This window comes from Benincasa hispida, chromosome 5 (genome assembly GCF_027475165.1).
Source record: "Benincasa hispida cultivar pf3 chromosome 5, pf3_genome.v1.1, whole genome shotgun sequence".
NCBI classification, from domain to species: Eukaryota; Viridiplantae; Streptophyta; class Magnoliopsida; order Cucurbitales; family Cucurbitaceae; genus Benincasa; species Benincasa hispida.
In genome coordinates, this window is record NC_143482.1 from 60,364,916 (window position 1) to 60,386,593 (window position 21,678).

The window sequence follows — 21,678 nt, forward strand, 5'->3', positions numbered from 1 at the left end:
GCTTTTTTTTTTCTTTTTTCAATTTTGTTTTCCATAAATTTCAGAAAATTAATTTATGATTGAATTTTACATTATCCAAAACCTTCTCTCTTCGTGCTACTCCATCATCCGCCACCTCCCGGCTCCCTTTCCCTTCCTTTTTCTCATTGGGCAATAAATAAATAAATAAATCGTTTTTAGTTCTCAATTTTTCATAAAAATAATAATTTAGTTTCATTTGTAACTTCTAAATTTTAAATTTTGTAATATTTTAATCCTTGAATTTTATTATGTTACAGTTTTTTCTTTCTATTTTAAAATTTATAATAATTTAACCAATATGGTAGAAATTAATATTAAGATTTAATGAATTTTCTTGCTTAAATAAATCGATAAATTAATTGGAGACCTAATATTTTTATAAAATACAAAGTCTACATTATAAAATAATAAAAATTGACATCTAAATTTGATAAATTTGTCTACTGTAGGGACTAAATTTTATGAATTTAAAAGTATAAGGACTAAATTGTTACATTTTAAAGTTCATGGACTAAATTGTTATAAAATTGCAAATAAAATGATTAAATCGTTACAAATTGAAGTCCATAGATTTAATTATTACTTTATGAAAGTTTAGGGACGAAAAGTATTTTTTAACCTAACAAAATTTAAAGTTAACTACAAATTTTAATTCCATCAAACTACTGTCTAAATTTTGACAAATATGATAATCCTTTTAACTTTAGACTTAAAAAATGTTGTAATTTTTACTTCGGATAAATTTTCATGTTATTTTCGAATACTTCCAATAAATTATAAAGGATATATACAAGATAAATTTGACAATGTTTCAAAGAAAGTCTCTTTTTTTGGGGTTAAAAATGGTAAGTTTTGAAAAGGTTAATAGTTAAATATTGAACTAATGAAGTCAGATTTATACAAATTTTGATATTAGTTTATCAGAGTTTATCAGATTTACATTATCTTTTCTTAAATTTAGGGGTAAATTAGCAAAACTTACAAATTTAACTAAATTTAAGGTTGTACTAAAAAAACTAAAATCTTATTTTAGTTAAATGAAATTAAAAGTTTAGAGTGAAGATGTCATTAAAAAATTACTTTTATTCTATATTTTCTTTTACAGCATGGTGGGGATTTGTGTTAAAAAAAGGAATGCAAATAAAATTAATAGTGATGTTGGTGCATTCGTGTGGCATATTTTAGAATTGGTTTATCATTAATTCTTAGAAATATTGAATGCTCAAACAACAAAGTTATTCTGGGTTATTTGTGTGTGTCTATATATATATATATATATTAATATCTTTTTAGAAGGAGCTGGAAATAACTAAAATTTTAAGATAAAACCAGGTTTTCCAAAATTATTTATCCTAATTTTAACATTTTGATTATGATGCGAAAACAAAGTTGGAAGTGGTAAAAAAGTACCAAAAAAAAGATGGCTTGCAAATGTTAATATTTAAAAATGAAAAATGAAAAATAAACAAATTTATCGAGTAGACTTTAATTTGTTCAACAAATTATATAGTTTAGATTTTCAAAAGATTGCGATGAGAACGAATTTATTATTTTTAAAATTAAAATGACAAAAAGTTATCTTAAATCATTTTAGTTCTGTACGTTTGATGTGTCATGAACTTTTTATCATTTATTATAAGCAAGTTAATATTTTTACTATGTTTTGAAAATTTATTATCATATTTAAAAATTATTATTATTTAACTAATTTCAATAAAACTTAAGATTAAAAATACTAATTGAAGATTCATTAAAAGATCGTGGACTATTTTTTTTTTAAAATACAATTGGGATATGAGAATTCGAATCACATACTTCGTAGCTATTGACATAAGTAATGGAGCTATATTCGCTTTGACATCTATGAATAAAATCCAAAATATAGTGACGAAAATAGCATTTTAATCTATAATTATCTTGTTATGTTAAAAAATTGGAGTCTAAATTTGAACCAAAAGAAGATTTGGAGGATTAAATTATGTTACTTTTGTATAATTTAAGGGAAGGCAGAGAATATTTTGACAGCTTCTCCAAATTTGACTCCAACAAACTAAAAAATCGAAATAAATTGACTGTTAATTATTATTATTTTGCAGAAAAACCCTTACAAAAAGGTCATTTTCCACATGGGGCCCATCGTGTTTTTCCAGATAAAATCAAGATGCCAAGTGCTCTTCCTCATGCTAACAACGGTACAACTCACCCGCACATGAATTTTCCCCTCCTTTAATTGAAAATGAAAAAAGGCGTCGCCGGATTAGCTATAGAATCCTCCTTGGCTCTGATCCTCTGTTCCCTAAAATGATTTTAATTAAAATTTAAAAAAATTAAATCAAAACGTTTAAAAAAAGATAAAAGAAAAGTTTTTTTTTCCCCTTTAATTATTCATTATTAAAATATTAATTTCCGTTTATGAGTCTCTAATTTGGCCCTATTAAATCTGTGTCTCTTCATATAAACTCGGTTTTTTGGTTTTGGTTTTAGTTTGGGATTTGGCTTTGGCTTTGGCTTTTGGTTTCGGTTTCTTTTCTCACAATCAACCATCGTTTTGCTTTTTCACGTAAAACCTTCTCTGTGTCAAAAAGATCGAAAGCTTCTTGCATTTCATTTCCCTTTGGCGTTTGCTTTTCTTCATTGTTTTTCCTTGCTTTTTCCCTAATGGTTATGGAGGATAACGAGAGCTGTGGGAGTAGAGCGCACGACTCGTTGTCGCCGGCGCAAAGTCGGCAACAGAGGCAGAAGTTTGAGGTCTACAATGAGGTTCTACGGCGTTTGAAGGATTCAGACAACGAGGAGGCTATTCAGCCTGGTTTCGATGACGAACTATGGGTTCACTTCAATCGTCTTCCCACTCGGTATCTTTAACCTACTCTTTGCTTCCGTACTCTCTCCTACATTCCTTCTTTTTTTTTTGCCTCGTTTGTCGCATTTTCGTGATCGAGGTTTTCGTTTTTCTTCAATCCATCGTTTGCAAGCTGGTTAGCCGGTTCTTGATTTCTGTATTACGACTTCGTTTTGTTTGTTTTCGTTAATCAATGTTGTTTTTGCATGTATTGTTTGGATTTTTATTTTTATTTTTATATTTTTTGTCGTATCGGATCAGGTTTTTAGTTTTGGAGTAGAGCAGAGCGGATTGTGTATTGATATTGATCAGTCTACATTTCTTCTCATGTTCTCTTGAATGAACAGACTCGATATGAGTTCGCTTTGAAAGTTCTTTTTTGCTTTGTTGTTTCTGCTACCAATGCTAATTACGGTCATCCTGAACACTTCCTGAGTTTGGTAGATGACTTTAGCCGCTTAGTCTTTGTGTATACTGTCTTCTTTTTATCCTCTTTGTTCGGTTGACGAATAGTCGATCAATTAGATCCAATGCTTTGCAGATATGCTCTAGACGTAAATGTGGAGAGGGCAGAAGATGTTCTCATGCATAAAAGATTATTGCAATTTGCTCACGATCCTGCAAATCGACCTGCAATTGAAGTCCGCCTAGTGCAGGTGAGCAAGAGCGTAATACAAATTTAAGTGTCTTGAGCGTTTTTCTTTCCCCCCACTTCCCCCCATCGCAACACGTCATGCACAGTGATTTTCAAGAATGTAGTGTAATATGCATTTTATTGGTTAGGACTGGACTACTGAATGTTATTAGTCCTGTATATAACGTTTTCTGGTCAATAAGGATCGACCAGCAATTATGTATGTATCATGATCAAATTATTTGGTTAGTTCTTTTTGGCAATGGATGAAACATCCTTTTGTTTATTGCTAGTATTGGAATTTAGGAACAAATAAAATCAATTTTACTATAGGTTAAATGAGCCATCAAATGTGCTTTCACATAATGGCAGGTTGGATCAAATTATTAATACGGAATTTTAGTGTTTATGTTACCAAGTCAAGGGATGTGATTGAATCGAATTTGAAGTATGCACACCAGCATTCTAGGCCACTAGGTTAATTAACCTTTAAATGTATCTTAGACTTCTGGTTTGAGTTTCCTGAAATCTGCAGCAAATTTTGATCTTATGCTGAGTTAACATATTATCCACTATCCATGCTGTTTTTAATCCATATGACTGTTTACATTTGTAACATTCATGATTTGAGGAGGAGGTTATGTTTCAATTACAATATAAACTCTCATCAGAAATCAATGTCACTTATTTGCTTTCCTTGATGTTAAATTTGTAACTTTCATTTCTATAGGATTATGATTAGTTATTCGTGAAGGGGCCTTTTTATCTTCCATTCCACTCTCCTTTGATCCACAGTCAGTAAACTAATTTTTATTAAGCGTACTCCTCTAGGTCCAAGCCATTTCCGATGAGAATTCTGCTGACTTTGCTGATTCGTGTCCTGCAAAAGACACCGATCATAATTCTGCAAATTTCTTGGGCAGACAGAGGTGTGCTTTTATTTCTCTGTATTCTAGCATGTATGATTCTGTCAGTTAACTCGGATTATGTTAACTTTTGTATTGTTTTTGGGTTTGAAAATAAAGCTATTAAATCACATCTTATTTCTTTGTATTGATTGTGCTATTTGTTGTCTTCTTTTATTAATGTAATAAACTTTTGGTTGATTTTCTAAATTATTAGCATACATCCACCACCTGCCTTTGGGTCATCTCCTAACCTTGAGGCCTTGGCGCTTGAAGCTAATAATGCTCAGGATCTGGAGGTTGATCAGTCTGTACATGCCAGAACACAGTTTTTCCGGTAATTTCTTTTCCCTTGCGTACAAAATTAGACTAGCGTAGTTTTCCCATTTTTGTTGTTTTAGTGCTTTTTAGTTCTTTTAATTGTGGCTGAAAATTATCTAACTTGTTATAAGAAGCTCTTTCTATTTTATACCTGTACCAGTACTTCTGTGAGAAGAAAAATCATTTACTGAAACTTAACTGGTTTTATCAAACTTTGATTCTTTTTCTTACTCTACCATACCGAGTTTTCTTCATTTAGTTGACATTTTTTTTTTCTTTATTGTTTTGACAAATAATGTAGGCCAATGCATGAAATCACCTTCTCGACAGATGATAAACCGAAACTTCTTAGTCAGGTATCTCACATACATTTAATTTCTCTATAGAGTCTGTGTTTGGCAGGCAAATGGTATTCTTGAGGTGGTATTGACCTGTGGTCCTGTCAATGGATAGTTAGTTTAGCACTCTTTAATCTCCTTTCGTGGACACCAGTCATGTCCATTAATCTAGCAATAAAATTTAGAATTCTTGGTTTATCTTACATTGAAGCTCTTATCAATAGATTCTGTGTGTGGGTGTGGGTGTGAGATTTGTTAATGGATGCTCAATCAACTAGATTTTGCTAATCCCTAGTCAAGTAGTCATATAAAGCACACGAATAAGTTTCTGAATTGTTTAGCATATCAATCTTTTACTTGCTTAGCATCTGCTGCTTCTTGTTGTATATTTTCAGTTGACTTCCTTGCTTGCGGAGATTGGGCTGAACATCCAGGAGGCACATGCATTTTCCACTGTTGACGGTTACTCATTGGATGTTTTTGTAGTTGATGGATGGCCCTATGAGGTATATTATTTTTTTAGACATGTCTAAGTACAACTCCAAAATAACTGATCTAGATCTTCTTCCACCCTCCGACAAAGAATACAACAAAAAGACCCTACCACCCTCCAACAAAGAATTCAACAAAAAGACCCTACCGAGTACTAAGGATGGCCACTTCCTCGAGCATCTATCCAAGGTACTAATCCTACCATAAATAACCTATCAAACAAAGACTTCAAGAATTTCACCTTCCAAAGAACCGAGAAAACTGACTTCCTAAGAGAAGGATCCAAAAAACAATGAAAGAACAAATTACAAGAAAAAACCATAAAAGAACTGGGATACCAAATACGAATTTCCCTAATTTAATGTTGAATACATTATAGAGGACTTGAAAGTGATACACTTTCACTAGAAACCTTATCATAATTGAAGCACAAGGTTTTGGCGCATAAAAGCCTTTCTGTAAGGGAAAGCAACGGACTAAACCAGGATGCCTTATTATCTATATTTTACTTCTACTTTGTAAAGGGAAAAATACGAAAGAGAAACTACAATTTCAGCAACGCTCATTCAGGTTGGAACTATTTCTTTGGTGTGTTTGGAAACCAGTTAGCTAGACATATAACTCTTAGGATAGAGGGAAAAAGAATATTTGTGGAAGGTTGGGTTATGTTGCTTTGTTTTGGGGTATTTGGGGGGAGAGAACCGGTTGATGTTTGGTCCTTTGTGAATTTTACTGTTCTCTTTGGTCATTGTGTCGGAGACAAACCCCTTTTGTAATTATTCGTTATCTTCTATTAGATTAGAGGCCCTTTCTCTAGGGTACTCCCTTTGTGTGGTCTTTTATTTTTGTCTCTTTTTCTGTGCCTTGTGTTGTTTGTTTGTTTGTTTCTTTCTTTTAAAAAAAAAATTATATTTTTATTTTTTCTCTCTATGGAAGTTGGTCTTCTATCCAACAACAAAAACATTATATTAATCAATAATCAGGAAGGTGATAATTTTTGAACTTGCTATGTTTGTCTTTTCAAAATTATGAATGAGTTTATTAATCGGGAAGGTAATAATTACTATGATTTTGGATGGTTTTCTATACCTTACATACGAATCAAAATTTTAGTCAATTTTCAAATCTAAATTGTTTTCTTTATATTGAAACAGGAAACAGAGCGATTGAAGACTGCATTAGAGAAGGAAGTCTTACAGGTTGAGGTAGCTCCTTATTTAAGAATTGGTTGATTTAAAACAGTGCATCTAAATTCCATTTTGTTTTACGATTATGTGGTCGGTCAACCCTTTTAAAAAATGTTGTGCCTCCACCATGAATTTGTGCCTAATTATCTTTGGAATTTTAATTCTCTTTTCAGAGGCGGGCTTGGCCAAATCATAAATCCTCATCTCCCGTTGGGGAACTCAATATAACAACTAAATGTGAGCCTGATCGGGTGGAAATACCCACAGATGAGACTGATGTATGGGAAATTAATCCTAGACGTTTGAAGTTTGAGCATAAAGTTGCATCTGGTTCATATGGGGATCTGTAAGTCCCAAATGATTTTTTTTCCCAACGCTTCTCTTATGTTTATATGTTTGGTGCAGTTTTATGTGAGCTTAAATATCTTTATCATCAAAACCAGGTATAAAGGTACATACTGCAGTCAGGAAGTGGCTATTAAAGTTCTCAAAACTGAACGTGTAAATACAGATATGCAAAGTGAGTTTGCCCAGGAAGTATATATTATGAGGTAGGTCAAAAATTGGAAATCTGTTATTTTAATCTAGGATTTATTTTATGCTGTTTTTGATCGTTTTTCTTATACAAGTTGACATTGAAATTACCATTTCTTTGAGGTGCATAAATTCTCCTCACTTTGTGGTCGAAATGGATACAACCATGTTGTGGTTGAGGCATGGAAACAGGGAACATGAGGGAATGAGTTGTAGTTCTTATACACAGATTTTGAAATGGAGGAAAGTAAATAATCGACAGAATATCCGGTGCCAGTTATTGTTAGTCTCTTGAGCACCTCTATCCATGCTATGTGCGACACCAAGTGAATTGTGCCTTTAGTGAAAATGTCTTTTGAAAATAAATGTTTCCTCCAATTACCTTTTACATGGATTTTTCTTTTAATACTATATTTTTTAACTTTTTATTCTGGTGATGCGTGGACAGGTTGAGTTATATTCTTTATGTTCGGTTCCATGCTTATGGTCTCTTGATTAACATTTTTGTGTGATTTGCAGAAAAGTGAGGCATAAGAATGTCGTACAGTTTATAGGTGCATGTACGAAGCCCCCAAGCTTGTGCATTGTAACAGGTGAGTCAAAGCAAATATTCTATTGAAGTTTTATTTTCTAACCCTATTGGACAGAATAATCAATGTAACATTATTTATTTGGATTAAATCTGAGAGTTATTTTTCTACTTTTTCACTTCAGAATTTATGTCCGGTGGTAGTGTTTACGACTATCTTCATAAACAAAAGGGAACTTTTAGGCTTCCATCTTTGCTCAAGGTAGCCATTGATGTCTCCAAGGGAATGAACTATTTGCATCAAAATAATATAATTCACAGAGATCTAAAAGCTGCCAATCTTCTGATGGATGAAAATGAAGTAAGAACAATTTCTTTCCAGTCCTTCATTTTGATGTCATGCATGCTCTGCTTGATATTAGTCCTCAATATGCTAACTTATATTTGCACTTTTTAGCCTGTACATAAGTTTGTTAAGACCGTATTTATTATTGATGGTTTAATTAATTTATTTTTCAAGAGATTTGCTTTTCAATACCAAATATTTGCATGGTGGCAGTCTATTTTAAAAGATGCATAAACAGTAGACCCAATACCCAACATATTGTTGCCTACTCGTTTGAATCTTGAAAACATTTTCACGAGTTTTAGGATATTCTTCCAAGAGCATCTTCCAAAGAGATTTTTCTTCTAGCCAAAGAACCACTCAGACGAATCTTTTTTCTGAAAAGTGAATAAATTGCTTTTCATAATTTTATGCTACAGATGCAACTTTGTTAATCAGGAATCTCAATTGCAAATAAAAACTGTTTAGCCTAAAGTTAATCATCCCTCTTTAGAGCACAAGGGATGCTTCGATTTTCAAATTTTTGCTTTAAATTTTCCTGACTCATGTTGAGACTTTATGAAATGAGTTTTCCTCTTTCATATTGATTCCGGAGGTTGATCCAAAAATTGTGACATTGTGACGAGAATATTCAAGTTCATCATTAAACAATGATATGTTGTTTGCAAAGTCCAGTGATTCTAAGTTACTTTTCCGTGGCTTACCTGGAAACCTTTTAGAAAACCACTCACGGAACCATATCTATCTACTTTTGTCCGTTGCTACCAGAACCAAAAGCTTAGAGAAAAGCATTTAACTTCCGACAAAAATGCTTAGCTTAAATTGACTGATAGAACTGTACCTTATTTCACAAATTAAAATCCAGTAATTTAATAATGTCGTGACATCAAATTTATTTTATTACTTCAGTTGGAAGTACCTTAGGTCTTAAATGATGAAAAATATATGATCACCTATAAAATTGAAAACTGCAAATTTTATATGACTTGCTCATAACTTAGAGGTGCCACAATGACTCGATATTATTGAGAGTGAACCTCGTAAAATGCTAGCGTGCTTAAATTGAATATCTCATAAGAATAAAAAAAGGCGAATTTTAATTTATCATCCTTCTTTTATCATAATAATCATAGGTGATTGGGGTAGCTTGTCTTGTCGTCAAAATGAATAGGACAATGGCCTATCCTAATACTTCTGAAGTTCAAAATTTGAAGATATTTAGTCATCGTCCTTTAAAGCTATGAGACTTCTAAAGACTAAAATATGTCTACAATTTGCAGACCATTGACCCCCCTACCATGTGTTGTTTACATATTGTCTATATTCAAAAGCTTGATGATAACTGTAATGGGTTTATTCAAGATTTTTGGTGCATGTAGTTGCATGTGCATATTGTATAATGCTACTCGATTTGCTATACGATCCAGAATATGGGCATCTCTCTCACACCCACACACTGCAGGTTGTCAAGGTTGCTGATTTCGGTGTTGCCAGAGTAAAAGCTCAATCAGGAGTTATGACAGCAGAAACTGGGACATATCGGTGGATGGCTCCTGAGGTATGTTCATGGAAGCACTAAGACTATATTTTAACATTCACGAGGTCACGTTATCATGTTTATTGGAAATGAACTACTGATTACATACTTTGATTGTATGTGGTAAATGGGTAATATATTTTAATGGTACTCCAGATATAGAAAATTAAAACTCAATCTCTTGCCAGACCAAGCACTGTTTAGCCCGTTTTCTTTGTTATATTTTTTCGTTTTATGGTGGGTGCTAGTGAGGTGACATATGCTGTGTTGCACCGTGCACCATAGATTATTTATTTTATCATCGAGTCATAATATTTCACAAGATCCTTAGTATATGAATGATGGATGTTATTTATTTTCTTATTGTTATATTAAATCATGTATGTAAAACTTGTTGGAATTTTTTTTTAAAAGAACAATCCTTAAAATGAGTTGTCGTCAACTTTTTTTTTTTTTTTTTTTTAAAAGAAATCTTTACATTTCATGCTTCGTTATATTTATATGCTCACCTCACTGAGGCTTGCTTGTGCCTGGCGTTTAAGCTCCAAGGGCTATGCTCTCAGTTGTGTTCCACATTGTAAAAGAACGACTATATGCTATTGTTTTCTCGACGATTTCAACGATCAATTGAGTAATTGGCTGCTATGATTCTAGTCAATTGGTATATTGCTACTGAGTACTCGTTGCTTTCTTTTCCTGTTTTTTCTCCCTTAGGTGGCTTTGAGGTTGATCATTTTCCTTCTCGATCTCCAAAAATTAGCTGAATGTTTACTGGAATATATAGTTTACTCATCTTGTCATCTTCTTACTCCAGTTACTTCGTATTGAAGGTTATTGAACACAAACCCTATGATCACAAGGCTGATGTTTTCAGTTTTGGAATTGTCTTGTGGGAGCTGTTAACCGGAAAGGTACGACAAATGGCGATCTACGATTTTTTTCCATTGTTATGACATGTTTGGGATGATTTTAAAACAGTTAATTACTTTTGTCACGTTCACTACTCCAAAACCTGTTTATAATCATTCAAAATGTGATTTTATACCTTTAAACACAATTTTCATACTACTAAAATTGCTTTTGAATCAGTAAGGACCTGTTTGGATTGACTTAAAAAAAAAGTATTATTCAAAAAACTCATTTTTATTTAAACACTTTTGATGAAAATTAATTAAAATACACTTGAAAAACTATTTTGAGTGGTTGCTAAATACTCCAATTTCTTCCAAAATGACTTAATTTTTTAAATTAAACATTTGAAAATGTAATCCAAACATACACCAAAACCATGTTTTGAAGTGATTTTACCGATTTTAAAATCACTTCGAAACATCCCCTATTCATTCCTTCTCCCTACACCATAGTTCATAGCTTTCTTGCTATCCTATAAATGATATTCGTCTGTTTTGCTTGCCAGCTACCTTATGAATTCCTAACACCATTACAAGCCGCAGTCGGAGTGGTACAAAAGGTACAATTCCTTCCACAAAATTTAGCTTTACGGTATTTTGAATATGAATCTTCCATTGTAAAACTATAACTAGATTTATATAGTCTATAAAAATTACATTTGAGGAGGCCGTTAAGTGTTCCAATGACTTTTCGAAGAGAACAACGAGCATTTTCCTTCGAATCATTAGAATGTGTGCCAGATGTGATCATTTAATTCAATTATATTTTTTTTAAAGTTCAACAAGATGTGGGGCGAGCAATTTAAACGTTTATCCTCTTTGATTAAGGATATATGTCATAAGTATAGAAATCTTTGTAGTAGTCTAATCAGTCGTCCATGTTTTTTCAGGGTTTACGGCCTACTATTCCTAAGCACACTAATCCCAAGCTGGCTGACTTGCTAGAAAAATGTTGGCAGCAAGATCCATCATGCAGGCCTGACTTCTGTGAAATTATCGATATATTGTTGCAGATAACTAAGGAAGTAAGTTCTCGATGACTTGCCTTTTTTTCCCCTTCCCCATCTAGAATTTTATTATATCTTCTTAAAAAAAAACAAAAACAATATGCTAAAACTTAGTTCGTCACATAGTGACGTTTCCTTCAAAATTAGACAAATAAATAAAAGATATGTTCTTTTTGAGTTTCTATCGAATTTTCAATTTAGTTCTTAATTTTTAAAAATTCTCAATTTCGCTTGTATAAAATTTTTTCAATTAGGTCATCTCAAAAAAAGAATTGCTAAATTTTGTCAAATTTGATGTATTATTAAATTTTTTTGTTGTTAACGATTTTAAAGCTCTACTTGAGTACTTGACTCATAAAATCAAATAACTCATCAACAAAATTCATTTATTTGAGTTAGCATGCTACCGCCCATATATGTTAACAAAATGATAATGTATAACTAGCACAATTTTTCTATTTGCTAATTTAAACATATTTTTCTACGGAATGACTTGATTGAGAATAGTAATATATTTGTAAATTTGAGAGTTTTAAAAGACTAGTCCAGAATTTAGCGTTTATTTAATTCCAAAATGTTACAGTAAGATTTTTTCTCTCTCTCAATTCTATTTTTGACGATTTATATAGAATAAATATAGACTTGTTCGGTAAACATTTAGGTCCTATTTTGTTTTTAGTTTTTTATTTTTGAAAATTAAGCTTCTAAATTTTATTTTCCTTCCTAAATTTCTATGTTGTGTAGTCTACTTTCTACCAATATTCACAAAAACAAAACCAAGTTTTGGAAACTACAAAAAATAGGTTCTGTTTGATAACCATTCGATTTTTTTTTTTTTTTTTTTTTTTTTTTTTTTTTTAATTTGAAAAATTAAGCTTATAGATAATACTTTCATTTTCAAGTTTCTTCGTTTGTTATCTACTTTTTACTAAAGTTTAAAAAATCCAGTCAAATTTTGAAAACTAAAAACAAATAGTTTTTAAAAAACTTATTTTTGTTTTTGGATATTAGTTAAAAAATCAACCATTGTACTTAAGAAATATGTAAATCATTGCAAGAAACATAGAGAAAATATGCTTAATTTTTAAAGATAAAAACAAAAAATGGAATAGTTATCCAACGGGTCTTAATTTTTAAAATTTATTTTTGTTATTTGATTGACTAAGAATTCATATCTTCTTTTTTAAAAAGTAAAGCAAAAATCATGTTAAATAATTTGAGAGAAATAAATTTCAAAAACATAAACCTAAAAACAAGATGGTTACGTGGTCTTAGTTTTTGGGTTTTGATTTTTAAATAATTTAGCTTATAATTTCTCAATTTCTTAGAGTATTTTTCATCTTTAAGTAAAAAAGTTGAATTCTTAATCAATTTTTTTTTAAAAAAAAAAATTAGAAAACATAGCTTGATTTGGAAAACATTGGTAGAAAGATAATAAAGCAAAGAAATTTAGAGGCGAAAGTGGTATTTATAAAACTTAACTTTAAAAAATTAAGAACGAGAAATCAATAGTTGTCAAACAGATTCTAGAAAATTTCATAATATGATTTAAATCTATATATATGTACGCCTGTGTGTGTCTATGTATATATATATATAATGAATGGCATCTGAAAACGTAGTTTATTTATGGACTAATATTTATTTAGAATAAAGTTTTCGAGTAGCATTTGTACCATATAAAATAAATATAATATTCTTGAGCAGGTTGCTGAAGACGGCGACGAGCGACGAAAGGAGAAGAGTGGAGGATTCCTTTCTGTGTTGAGACGAAACCATCATTGAGAAGTGAAAAGAAGTTCGTTGGCAATTTGACATTTGTTAGCTCTGGCTAATTTTCAACCTTCGTCATGTATAGTAATTTATCATCCCCCACAAGATTTTACTTCTTTTTACCCTTTTCACCTCTCTTTTTTTACCTTTCATTTATTTCTTCTATCAATTTTCTAACCGATTAATTATTTCCCATAGTGCCGAAGTTTGAATTTTGCCCCCCTACTTTATTTCTTCCATTAAGGCGTTGATAGTTGTGATGATTCGCAGCTTTTACAATAACAATATTTAGAAACATTTTATACAGGTTTTTTTAATCTCCAGAAGGCCTTTATTTGGCAATGGTAGTACATCCATGAACTGCACGATTACACCTATCCATTATTTTTTATAAAATATATGGATGTAAAAAAAATACTCATAATATTCAAATATTAGGACTAAAATATATATTCAGACAAATATAAAAATGAAGGTAAATTATAGAGAAAAATCTAGTTTGGACTAGGGGTGTTCAAAAAATCCGATGAATAAAAAAAATCGATCAATCCAACCCAATCCGTGCAGTTTGGGTTGGGTTATCAACTCATTTGGGTTGGGTTGGGTTGGGCTCAAATAAATGAAAATTTTATGGGTTGGGTTGGTTCATGGATTCACCTAATATAATTTAAATCAACTCGAATCAATCCAAATTTATTATTAACTTTAAAATATGTATTTTTATTATTCATAACACAATTATTTATATATATATTGATTTTAATTTTATTTAATTTCAATATTTTTTTAATAATTTAATTTTCACAACTCTGAAAATTAGTTTCTTTACACTTTAGAAAGAAAAGAAAGAAAATTTTCACTATATAAATTGAAATTGAGTTAATTTTAATTCAATATATAAAAATAATTAAATTAGATTTTTACATATTTATGTTTTGTTTATTTTTTGAATAAAATTTAAAATAAATGACCCGATTAACCCGAATCAGTCCAACCCGGGTTGGGTTCGTTTTTCTAATAAGGGTTATTTGGGTTGAAAAAATTTAACCTAAACAATTGGATTGGGTCTGAAAAATCTTTCAACCCAATCTATGAATACCCCCAGTTTAGACCTCATTTTAATAATACTCTCGGACCTTTACACATAATAATAATAATAATAATCATCATCATCTCGAACTAACAATGTAGGATTGATATCCTTGACCTTTTACAAAATTTCAAATATAATATTATCGTTATAATTGTGACAAAAATCTTGACAAAGGATTGTACCTAGCTTTTAAAGAAGTATAGAAACACGACTTTGTTTGGGATAGTGGCTTCTCATTTTGGAGTTTTTGTTTAGTGTTTGCAGTTATCTTTAGGATTAAAATTGAATGTTGGCTTACATTTGTTTTTTCTATGATCATTTGGTTGTTAGTGTTGTTGTAAATCTACGCTTAGGGTGTTTATGGGTTGGAATAGGTTAGATTTGGTTGAAAGAGTTGGGTTGAGTTGAAAAAATTTTCAAACCCAATCCAATTGTTCGGGTTGAAATTTTTTTCAATCCCTTATTAAAATATAAACCCAACTCAACTCAACCATGAAATATTTGGGTTGAGTTGTTTCGAGTTAATCGGGTCATTTATTTAAAATTTTGTTCTAAAAAGAAGCCAAATGTAAATATGGAAAAATCTAATTTAATTATTTTCATATATTAAATTAAGATTAATAATTAATTTCAATTTATATATAAATTGAAAATTTTCTCTCTAAAGTGCAAAGAAACTAATTTTGAGAGTTGTTGAAGAATAAATTATTTAAAAAATATTGGAATTAAATAAAATTAAAATCAATATATATATATAAATAATTGTGTTATGAGTAATAAAAAAAACATATTTTAAAGTTAATAATAAATTCATATTGATTCAGATTAGTTTGGGTTATATTAGGTGAACCCATGAATCAACCAAACCCATAAAATTTTTATTTATTTGAATCAAATCAAATTCAAATGAGTTGATAATCCAAACCGAAGGTTGCGTTGAGTTGATCGATTTTTTTGGGTCATCGGTTTTTTAAACACCCTTACCTACAATATTCCATGCACTATTGATCATAGTCTTTAAATTTATTCAATATTATCCTAATCTCTCCCCCTAAATCACAAACTTTCTTTTTCATACTTTTTTAAACTCCTATTTGCTTAAATTATCCACATTTTCTATTTGTGTTCCACATAATAAAAGCTACCGCTAAAAATAAGATTGTCAAAAAAAAAAAAAAAAAAAAAAGGAAGTTACCATTAAGATTTCAACAACCATGAGTTGTTGTCGCTAATATTAATGGTATTTTTGAAATTTTTTAAAAAGGACACAAGAATTAATAATTTTAAAAAAAGATACCATTGAAATGATACTTTCAATAATTTATAAAAAAAAAATCAAATTTTATTGTACTTAAAAAATAATATTTAGAATTAAAAAAATATTTCTCACTGAGATTTTTTAAACATCAAACTCATAGCTGAACTATAACAAATACTCTTGAACTTCATCTTTTGTTTAAAAAATATCTTTATACTCTAAAAAATTACAATATTATCTCTCAACTTTCATAAATATTTTAAAACTTTATTGTAATATAAATTCATTTCAAATGAAAATCAAAACTCGAGATTATTGAATGAGGATGACTTAAAACGATGTCTTGACCCAAATTTTCATTCTAGCTAGCTAGGTCACTACTACACAAATTTTACATCTTAATTTTTGTCTAAAATTCTAAACAATATCTACTTTAAAATTATTTTTGTAACATTTATGAAAATTCATAGATAATATTACACCTTTCTAAAATAAATATAGAGATATTTTTTCTAGAAAGAAATTACAAAGTTTGTGGCTATTTCTTATAATTGAACCTTAAAAAACAAAAAGTAACCATATGTTAAAATAATAAATAACCAACAACAAAGGTAGTTAGGCTTATTATACCAAGGAAATGGGGAGTATATGGTGTATGCATGCGTTTGCATGTATATATTATATTTTGTTTGAACTTTATAAACTAAATCCCATGCAAATCGCCCAACAACTATTCTCTCTCCCACCTTTCTTCTTCTTCTTCTTCTTCTTCTTCTTCTTTCGAACCCATTCTTTCTCTTCGTCGATCGCCATTTTTCCTCTGGAAGCACTAACCAGTAATGGATACGCTTAAGAAATCCTTCAAAGGCAATGTATCTTTCAAGCATACAAGGAAGATTTCTGCTGGCGGAGCCGGCAGCGAAATCAATCACGAGGAGCTCCCCATTCTTCTCAATCACGAACCTGCGGATCATCGTCGTCGTCTTAGGGATCGTCACCCGGTGAATGATTCTGATTCATCTGACGGAACAGAGGTCATTCTCAAGATCGATGATGGCGGTTCTTCCACTGTCTCCAGATCTCTGGACTCTGTCGGCAGTAATGGCGGGAAGGTTTGGCGGGAATCCAGGTACGGTTTTTGGAATAATAATGCAATTGGAATTGGGGAAAGCGCGAGTAGGGTTAGTGGTGCGAGAATGAGTGATAGTGGTGTGGATAGAAATGAGGGATTTGAATTTGTACAGCCTGGTTATGGAATGGAGGATCCTCCGACGAAGCTGATTGGTGAGTTTCTTCATAAGCAGAAAATTAGGGGGGAAACGACTTTGGATATGGATTTGGAAATGGAGGAGTTGAAGCCTGATAGGAGTATGACTCCATTGCCGGAATCGCCGTTGAATCAAACATCTAAGGATCTTAAAGTTTCGTTTCAGCAGGATTCGACAGAAATTTCGAGCAATGATCAGTCGGTAAGAAGGCGGTGTAGAGATTCGCGCGATTTGCCAGAAGAGTTTAAAGGAGGACAACCGCCATGGCAGCAATCGCACCATGAACGTCTTGGGTCTCCGACTATTTCTGGGGTTCAGAATGAGTCTTCTGCTGAGGCTATGAGGTCCGCATCTAACTTGTCTTTTCATAGTGAGCTTTCGTTTCAAAGGAAATCTAATTTGCTTAGGGCGAAAACCAAGTCAAGATTGATAGACTCGCCTGCAGAACCAGACCGGCTCTCTGGCCTCATTCCTAAATCAGGACAGCTACGATCTGGGTTTCTCGGCAAGATTGACGACGACGACGACGATCCCTTTCTGGAGGAGGACCTTCCAGACGATTTTAAAAGGGGAAATTTCAATGCTCTAACTGTGCTGCAATGGATCAGTTTGATTCTAATCACTGCGGCTTTAGTTTGCACTCTTTCTATTCCTTATTTGAGGGAAAAGAGCCTATGGGAGTTAGATATATGGAAATGGGAGGTGATGATTTTGATACTGATTTGTGGACGATTGGTATCTGGTTGGGGGATTAAGATCGTAGTATTTTTCATTGAGAGGAATTTTCTTTTGCGTAAAAAGGTTCTGTATTTTGTATATGGGGTTAGAAAGCCAGTGCAGAATTGTCTATGGTTAGGCCTTGTTCTGATCGCTTGGCATTTGTTGTTCAATAAGCGGGTTGAGAAACAAACCAACGCTAGTATACTCAATTATGTAAGGAGGGTTTTAGTGTGTCTATTGATAAGCACATTCCTATGGCTTGTGAAAACCTTGATGGTGAAGGTGCTTGCATCTTCTTTCCATGTAAGCACATACTTCGATCGAATTCAGGAATCGTTGTTTAACCAATATGTCATTGAGACTCTCTCAGGGCCACCTCTGATTGAAATACTAAAGAATGAGGAAGAAGAGGAGAGGGTTGCTGATGAAGTCCAAAAATTACAGAATGCAGGAATTAACATACCCTCTGATCTCAAGGCAGCAACCTTCTCTTCTGTAAAGAGTGGAAGGGTAATAGGTAGTGGACGCACCCACAAAAGTTTTTGTGCAAAAAGTTCCAAACTCTCTCGAGCACTTACCAAAAATGGGAACGATGGAATAACAATCGACCACTTGCACAAACTAAGTCCCAAGAATGTATCTGCTTGGAATATGAAGAGGTTGTTGAACATAGTTCGATATGGTAGTATTTCCACACTGGATGAGCAGATACAGGGGCCAGGTCGTGATGATGAATCTACTACAGAGATCAAAAGTGAACGCGAGGCAAAGGCTGCAGCCAAGAAGATTTTTCAGAATGTGGCTCGGCGTGGATATAAGTATGTTGTTATATCTATTATATCAATACTCTAACAACTCCTTCACTCAAGAATTTGAAAACTTGTTGAATGTTCAACCAGTGGAATTCAATATTAATTGGGAAGGAAATAACTTTACACAGGTTTAAACTCAAGTCCTCCACCATGTTAACACCAACAATCCAAAAGTTTAAGCTGATGGGTTGTGGTAAATTTAATATTATATCAACACTTCACATATGCCATTTTCATTCATATTCTGCTTCCTGTGTGCATGTATCTCATATTCTTTGAAACCAACCCTCTATATCACATCTCCATGTATGCTTTTTGTTGCTCGATGAAGTGCAATTGTTTTGGGAATAAGTTCAATCCATAGTGATCACCTACCTAGGTTTAATATTTTACGAGTTTCCTTGGTGCCCAAATATTATAGAGTTAGGTGGATTTTCCTATGAGATTAGTAAGTCACTCGTAAGCTAGCCCAGACATGCATTGTTTTGTGAACGACAATCTCATGACATGATCTTCTTTCAAAATCATTCTTTGCAGGTACATATACTTGGATGACTTAATGCGGTTCATGAGAGAAGACGAGGTTTTTAAAACGATGAGTCTCTTTGAAGGAGCAGCTGAAAACCGGAGGATAAGCAAATCTGCCTTGAAAAATTGGGTGGTAAGAATGCAAAACTGATTTCAGAAAACGTTCATATCTTGTTAGTGTTATTGTCTTTGCTACAAGTAAATGAAGTTTTTGAGATGAATTAGTATGGCTGGCATCGAGTGTTATGAAATTTGTTGAGGAATTCAGTTTACATTTGGGCCACGCTTGCCCACCTGTAAACGTAATAAATCAATAATAATCTGAAAAGTGGGCCCCATTTAATTATATCTGTTGTTGTTTACCTGGATTCCATAATCGTAATGAAATGTGAGATCAATTTCGAATTCTGTAATCAAAGAACGTAATCTAATTGAGGAATCGAGGATGCTCAATCTGATTGCTTTTGAAATTTACGTGGGACTTACTAGTCATTATCGTTACCATTACTGTTACCGTTATAGATATTGTTACTTTTACAGTATTAGTACTGGTAACGTTACAGTATTAGACTTATAAATCTATCATATTTATTGTTACTATTATTGTTATTGTTACTGCTCCACTACCGCAAGGGTCTAATAGTAACAATAACGGTAATGGTAAATAACAAATGTGATAGATTTGTAATTCTAAGTAGCGCGATCAAAAGCAATCCAATTATGTTTGTGATTTAGACTCATTATGATTACACCACTTTTCATGACGGTGTGGTAAACACGGTCTTAGACAATTAAAACCACTGCAGCCAGAAATTTTAATGATCTGTCTGAAATTGTGGAGATAAATTAATTTTAATGAAGCTTTGTCCGGATCTATGCTCCGAAATAGTCCAAATGTTATCCATGATCATGCCAGTTGCTGATAAAATTTCTTCCAAGTTTTAGTGTTTTAGCATTTTCACCACCTATGTATGACATTGTGACACATTTCTGTCCAGGTCAATGCCTTCAGAGAACGAAGAGCCCTTGCTTTAACACTGAATGATACCAAAACAGCTGTGGATAAACTGCACCATATGGTGAATGTCATATTCAGCATCCTCATATTAATTTTATGGCTTATAGTATTAGGAATTGCCTCCAGCAAATTTTTCGTCTTCCTTAGTTCTCAAATAGTGGTCGTGGCATTTATTTTTGGAAACACTTGCAAAACTATATTTGAAGCAATCATCTTTTTATTTGTCATGCATCCATTTGACGTTGGAGATCGATGCGAAATCGATGGAACGCAGGTAGTTCTCATTTGTTTTGCTTTTTACATAACTGTTCTTCTTCTGAAACTTGGACCTGATTATCATCCCACTGAAGTGTAGATGGTTGTAGAGGAAATGAACATCTTGACTACTGTATTCTTGAGATACGACAACTTGAAGATTATAATCCCAAATAGTGTTCTTGCAACCAAATTAATCCACAACTTCTACCGTAGTCCGGAGATGGGTGAATCAGTTGAGTTCTATGTCCATATCGCTACACCGGCTGAGAAAATTACGGCCATGAAACAGAGAATCATAAGGTATATTGTTATCCGTAAAAGAACAACGTTGTTACCTGGCTTTGACATATGTAATAGCTGACTATTTTTCTTCTGTTTTGTTGCTTCTGCAGTTACATTGAAGGCAACAAAGAACATTGGTGTCCTTCCCCTATGGTTGTGTTCATGGATATAGATGATTTAAATAAGCTCAAATTGGCAGTTTGGTTGTCACACAGAATGAACCATCAAGACGCAGGTGAAAGATGGGCTCGAAGGTCCGTCTTGGTCGAAGAAGTCGTGAAAGTCTGTCAAGAGCTCGACATTCAATATCGTCTATTGCCCATCGATATCAATATCCGTTCACTACCTTCTTCTGCACCCTCCATTGGCTTTCCATCTAATTGGACTTCCTCTGCAAGTTGAACAGCAAGCAACACACAAGGCTTCACTTTCATCTTCTCTCTCAGTTAAGGCTTTTCCTGTTATATCATCTCCATTATAGAGATTCACCGATCATCATTCCAACGGGACGACAAAGAACTAAATACTCTATGAATCACCGAATAGATAGGTAGACATGTTTCGTTACATTGATCAAGAATGTTCACAGCGACCGAGAAAGGCGAAGGTTGAGAAATGAGGAAGTGATTTACATATTAGCAAGAGTTTGAGTTTGAGATACATCACAATAAGTGAGGTCTTGGGTATTTTGTTTATACATGAAGATGTTCTGAGTTTAATTAGTATAGACACTTTCCCTTTTGTACTTTGTTTGGTCTGATGTGGTTAGGATAGGAACTTGGGTATTAGATCAGTTCCTCCATCCATGTCAATTTGTAGATTGCTTGCAACAAAGCACTCATGAACTGTATGTGTGTCCTTTGCATATATGTAAATGTATTGAAAGGATAATAGAATACAATTACTATAGAAATATCTTGTAATAGTGAATCAATTGCATCATGGAAGTTCAATTTATGGGACACAAACAAGGCTATTAAAAACTCAAATAACATATATTGTGTTTTGTGCAACATTTTTATTTTCTTATAAATACGAAGAAGAGAGATAAAACTACAAACATT

General features: G+C 32.4%; 2 protein-coding genes across 7 annotated transcripts; both read left to right on the forward strand.

The window, feature by feature from the left end:
* Positions 1–2,286: 2,286 nt before the first annotated feature.
* On the forward strand, positions 2,287–13,683 carry LOC120078349 (serine/threonine-protein kinase STY46). 4 transcript variants are annotated; one of them, XR_016529704.1, is made up of 16 exons: positions 2,287–2,876; positions 3,405–3,519; positions 4,329–4,426; positions 4,620–4,739; positions 5,025–5,079; positions 5,457–5,567; positions 6,708–6,752; positions 6,914–7,086; positions 7,184–7,291; positions 7,794–7,867; positions 7,989–8,164; positions 9,612–9,707; positions 10,501–10,597; positions 11,104–11,157; positions 11,488–11,622; positions 13,312–13,683. XR_016529704.1 is itself a non-coding variant. In XM_039032601.2 (16 exons), exons 1-16 carry the CDS (start codon positions 2,680–2,682, stop codon positions 13,387–13,389), a joined length of 1,722 nt encoding a protein of 573 aa, XP_038888529.1. In that variant the 5' UTR covers positions 2,299–2,679; the 3' UTR covers positions 13,390–13,683. The 4 variants fall into 4 exon arrangements, 2 of the variants coding, with proteins under 2 accessions (XP_038888529.1, XP_038888531.1); XM_039032601.2 differs by having other exon boundaries at positions 2,299–2,876; positions 6,708–6,758; positions 10,517–10,597; XM_039032603.2 differs by having other exon boundaries at positions 2,313–2,876; positions 10,517–10,597.
* Positions 13,684–16,421: 2,738 nt separating this feature from the next.
* On the forward strand, positions 16,422–21,548 carry LOC120077691 (mechanosensitive ion channel protein 6-like). 3 transcript variants are annotated; one of them, XM_039031650.2, is made up of 5 exons: positions 16,422–18,534; positions 19,066–19,189; positions 20,055–20,348; positions 20,430–20,632; positions 20,725–21,548. In XM_039031650.2, the coding sequence occupies exons 1-5, from the start codon at positions 16,568–16,570 to the stop codon at positions 21,014–21,016; spliced, it is 2,880 nt and encodes a 959-aa protein (XP_038887578.1). In that variant the 5' UTR covers positions 16,422–16,567; the 3' UTR covers positions 21,017–21,548. The 3 variants fall into 3 exon arrangements, with proteins under 3 accessions (XP_038887578.1, XP_090169837.1, XP_090169838.1); XM_090313711.1 differs by having other exon boundaries at positions 20,055–20,135; XM_090313712.1 differs by lacking the exon at positions 20,725–21,548 and having other exon boundaries at positions 20,425–20,572.
* The last annotated feature ends 130 nt before the right edge of the window (positions 21,549–21,678 follow it).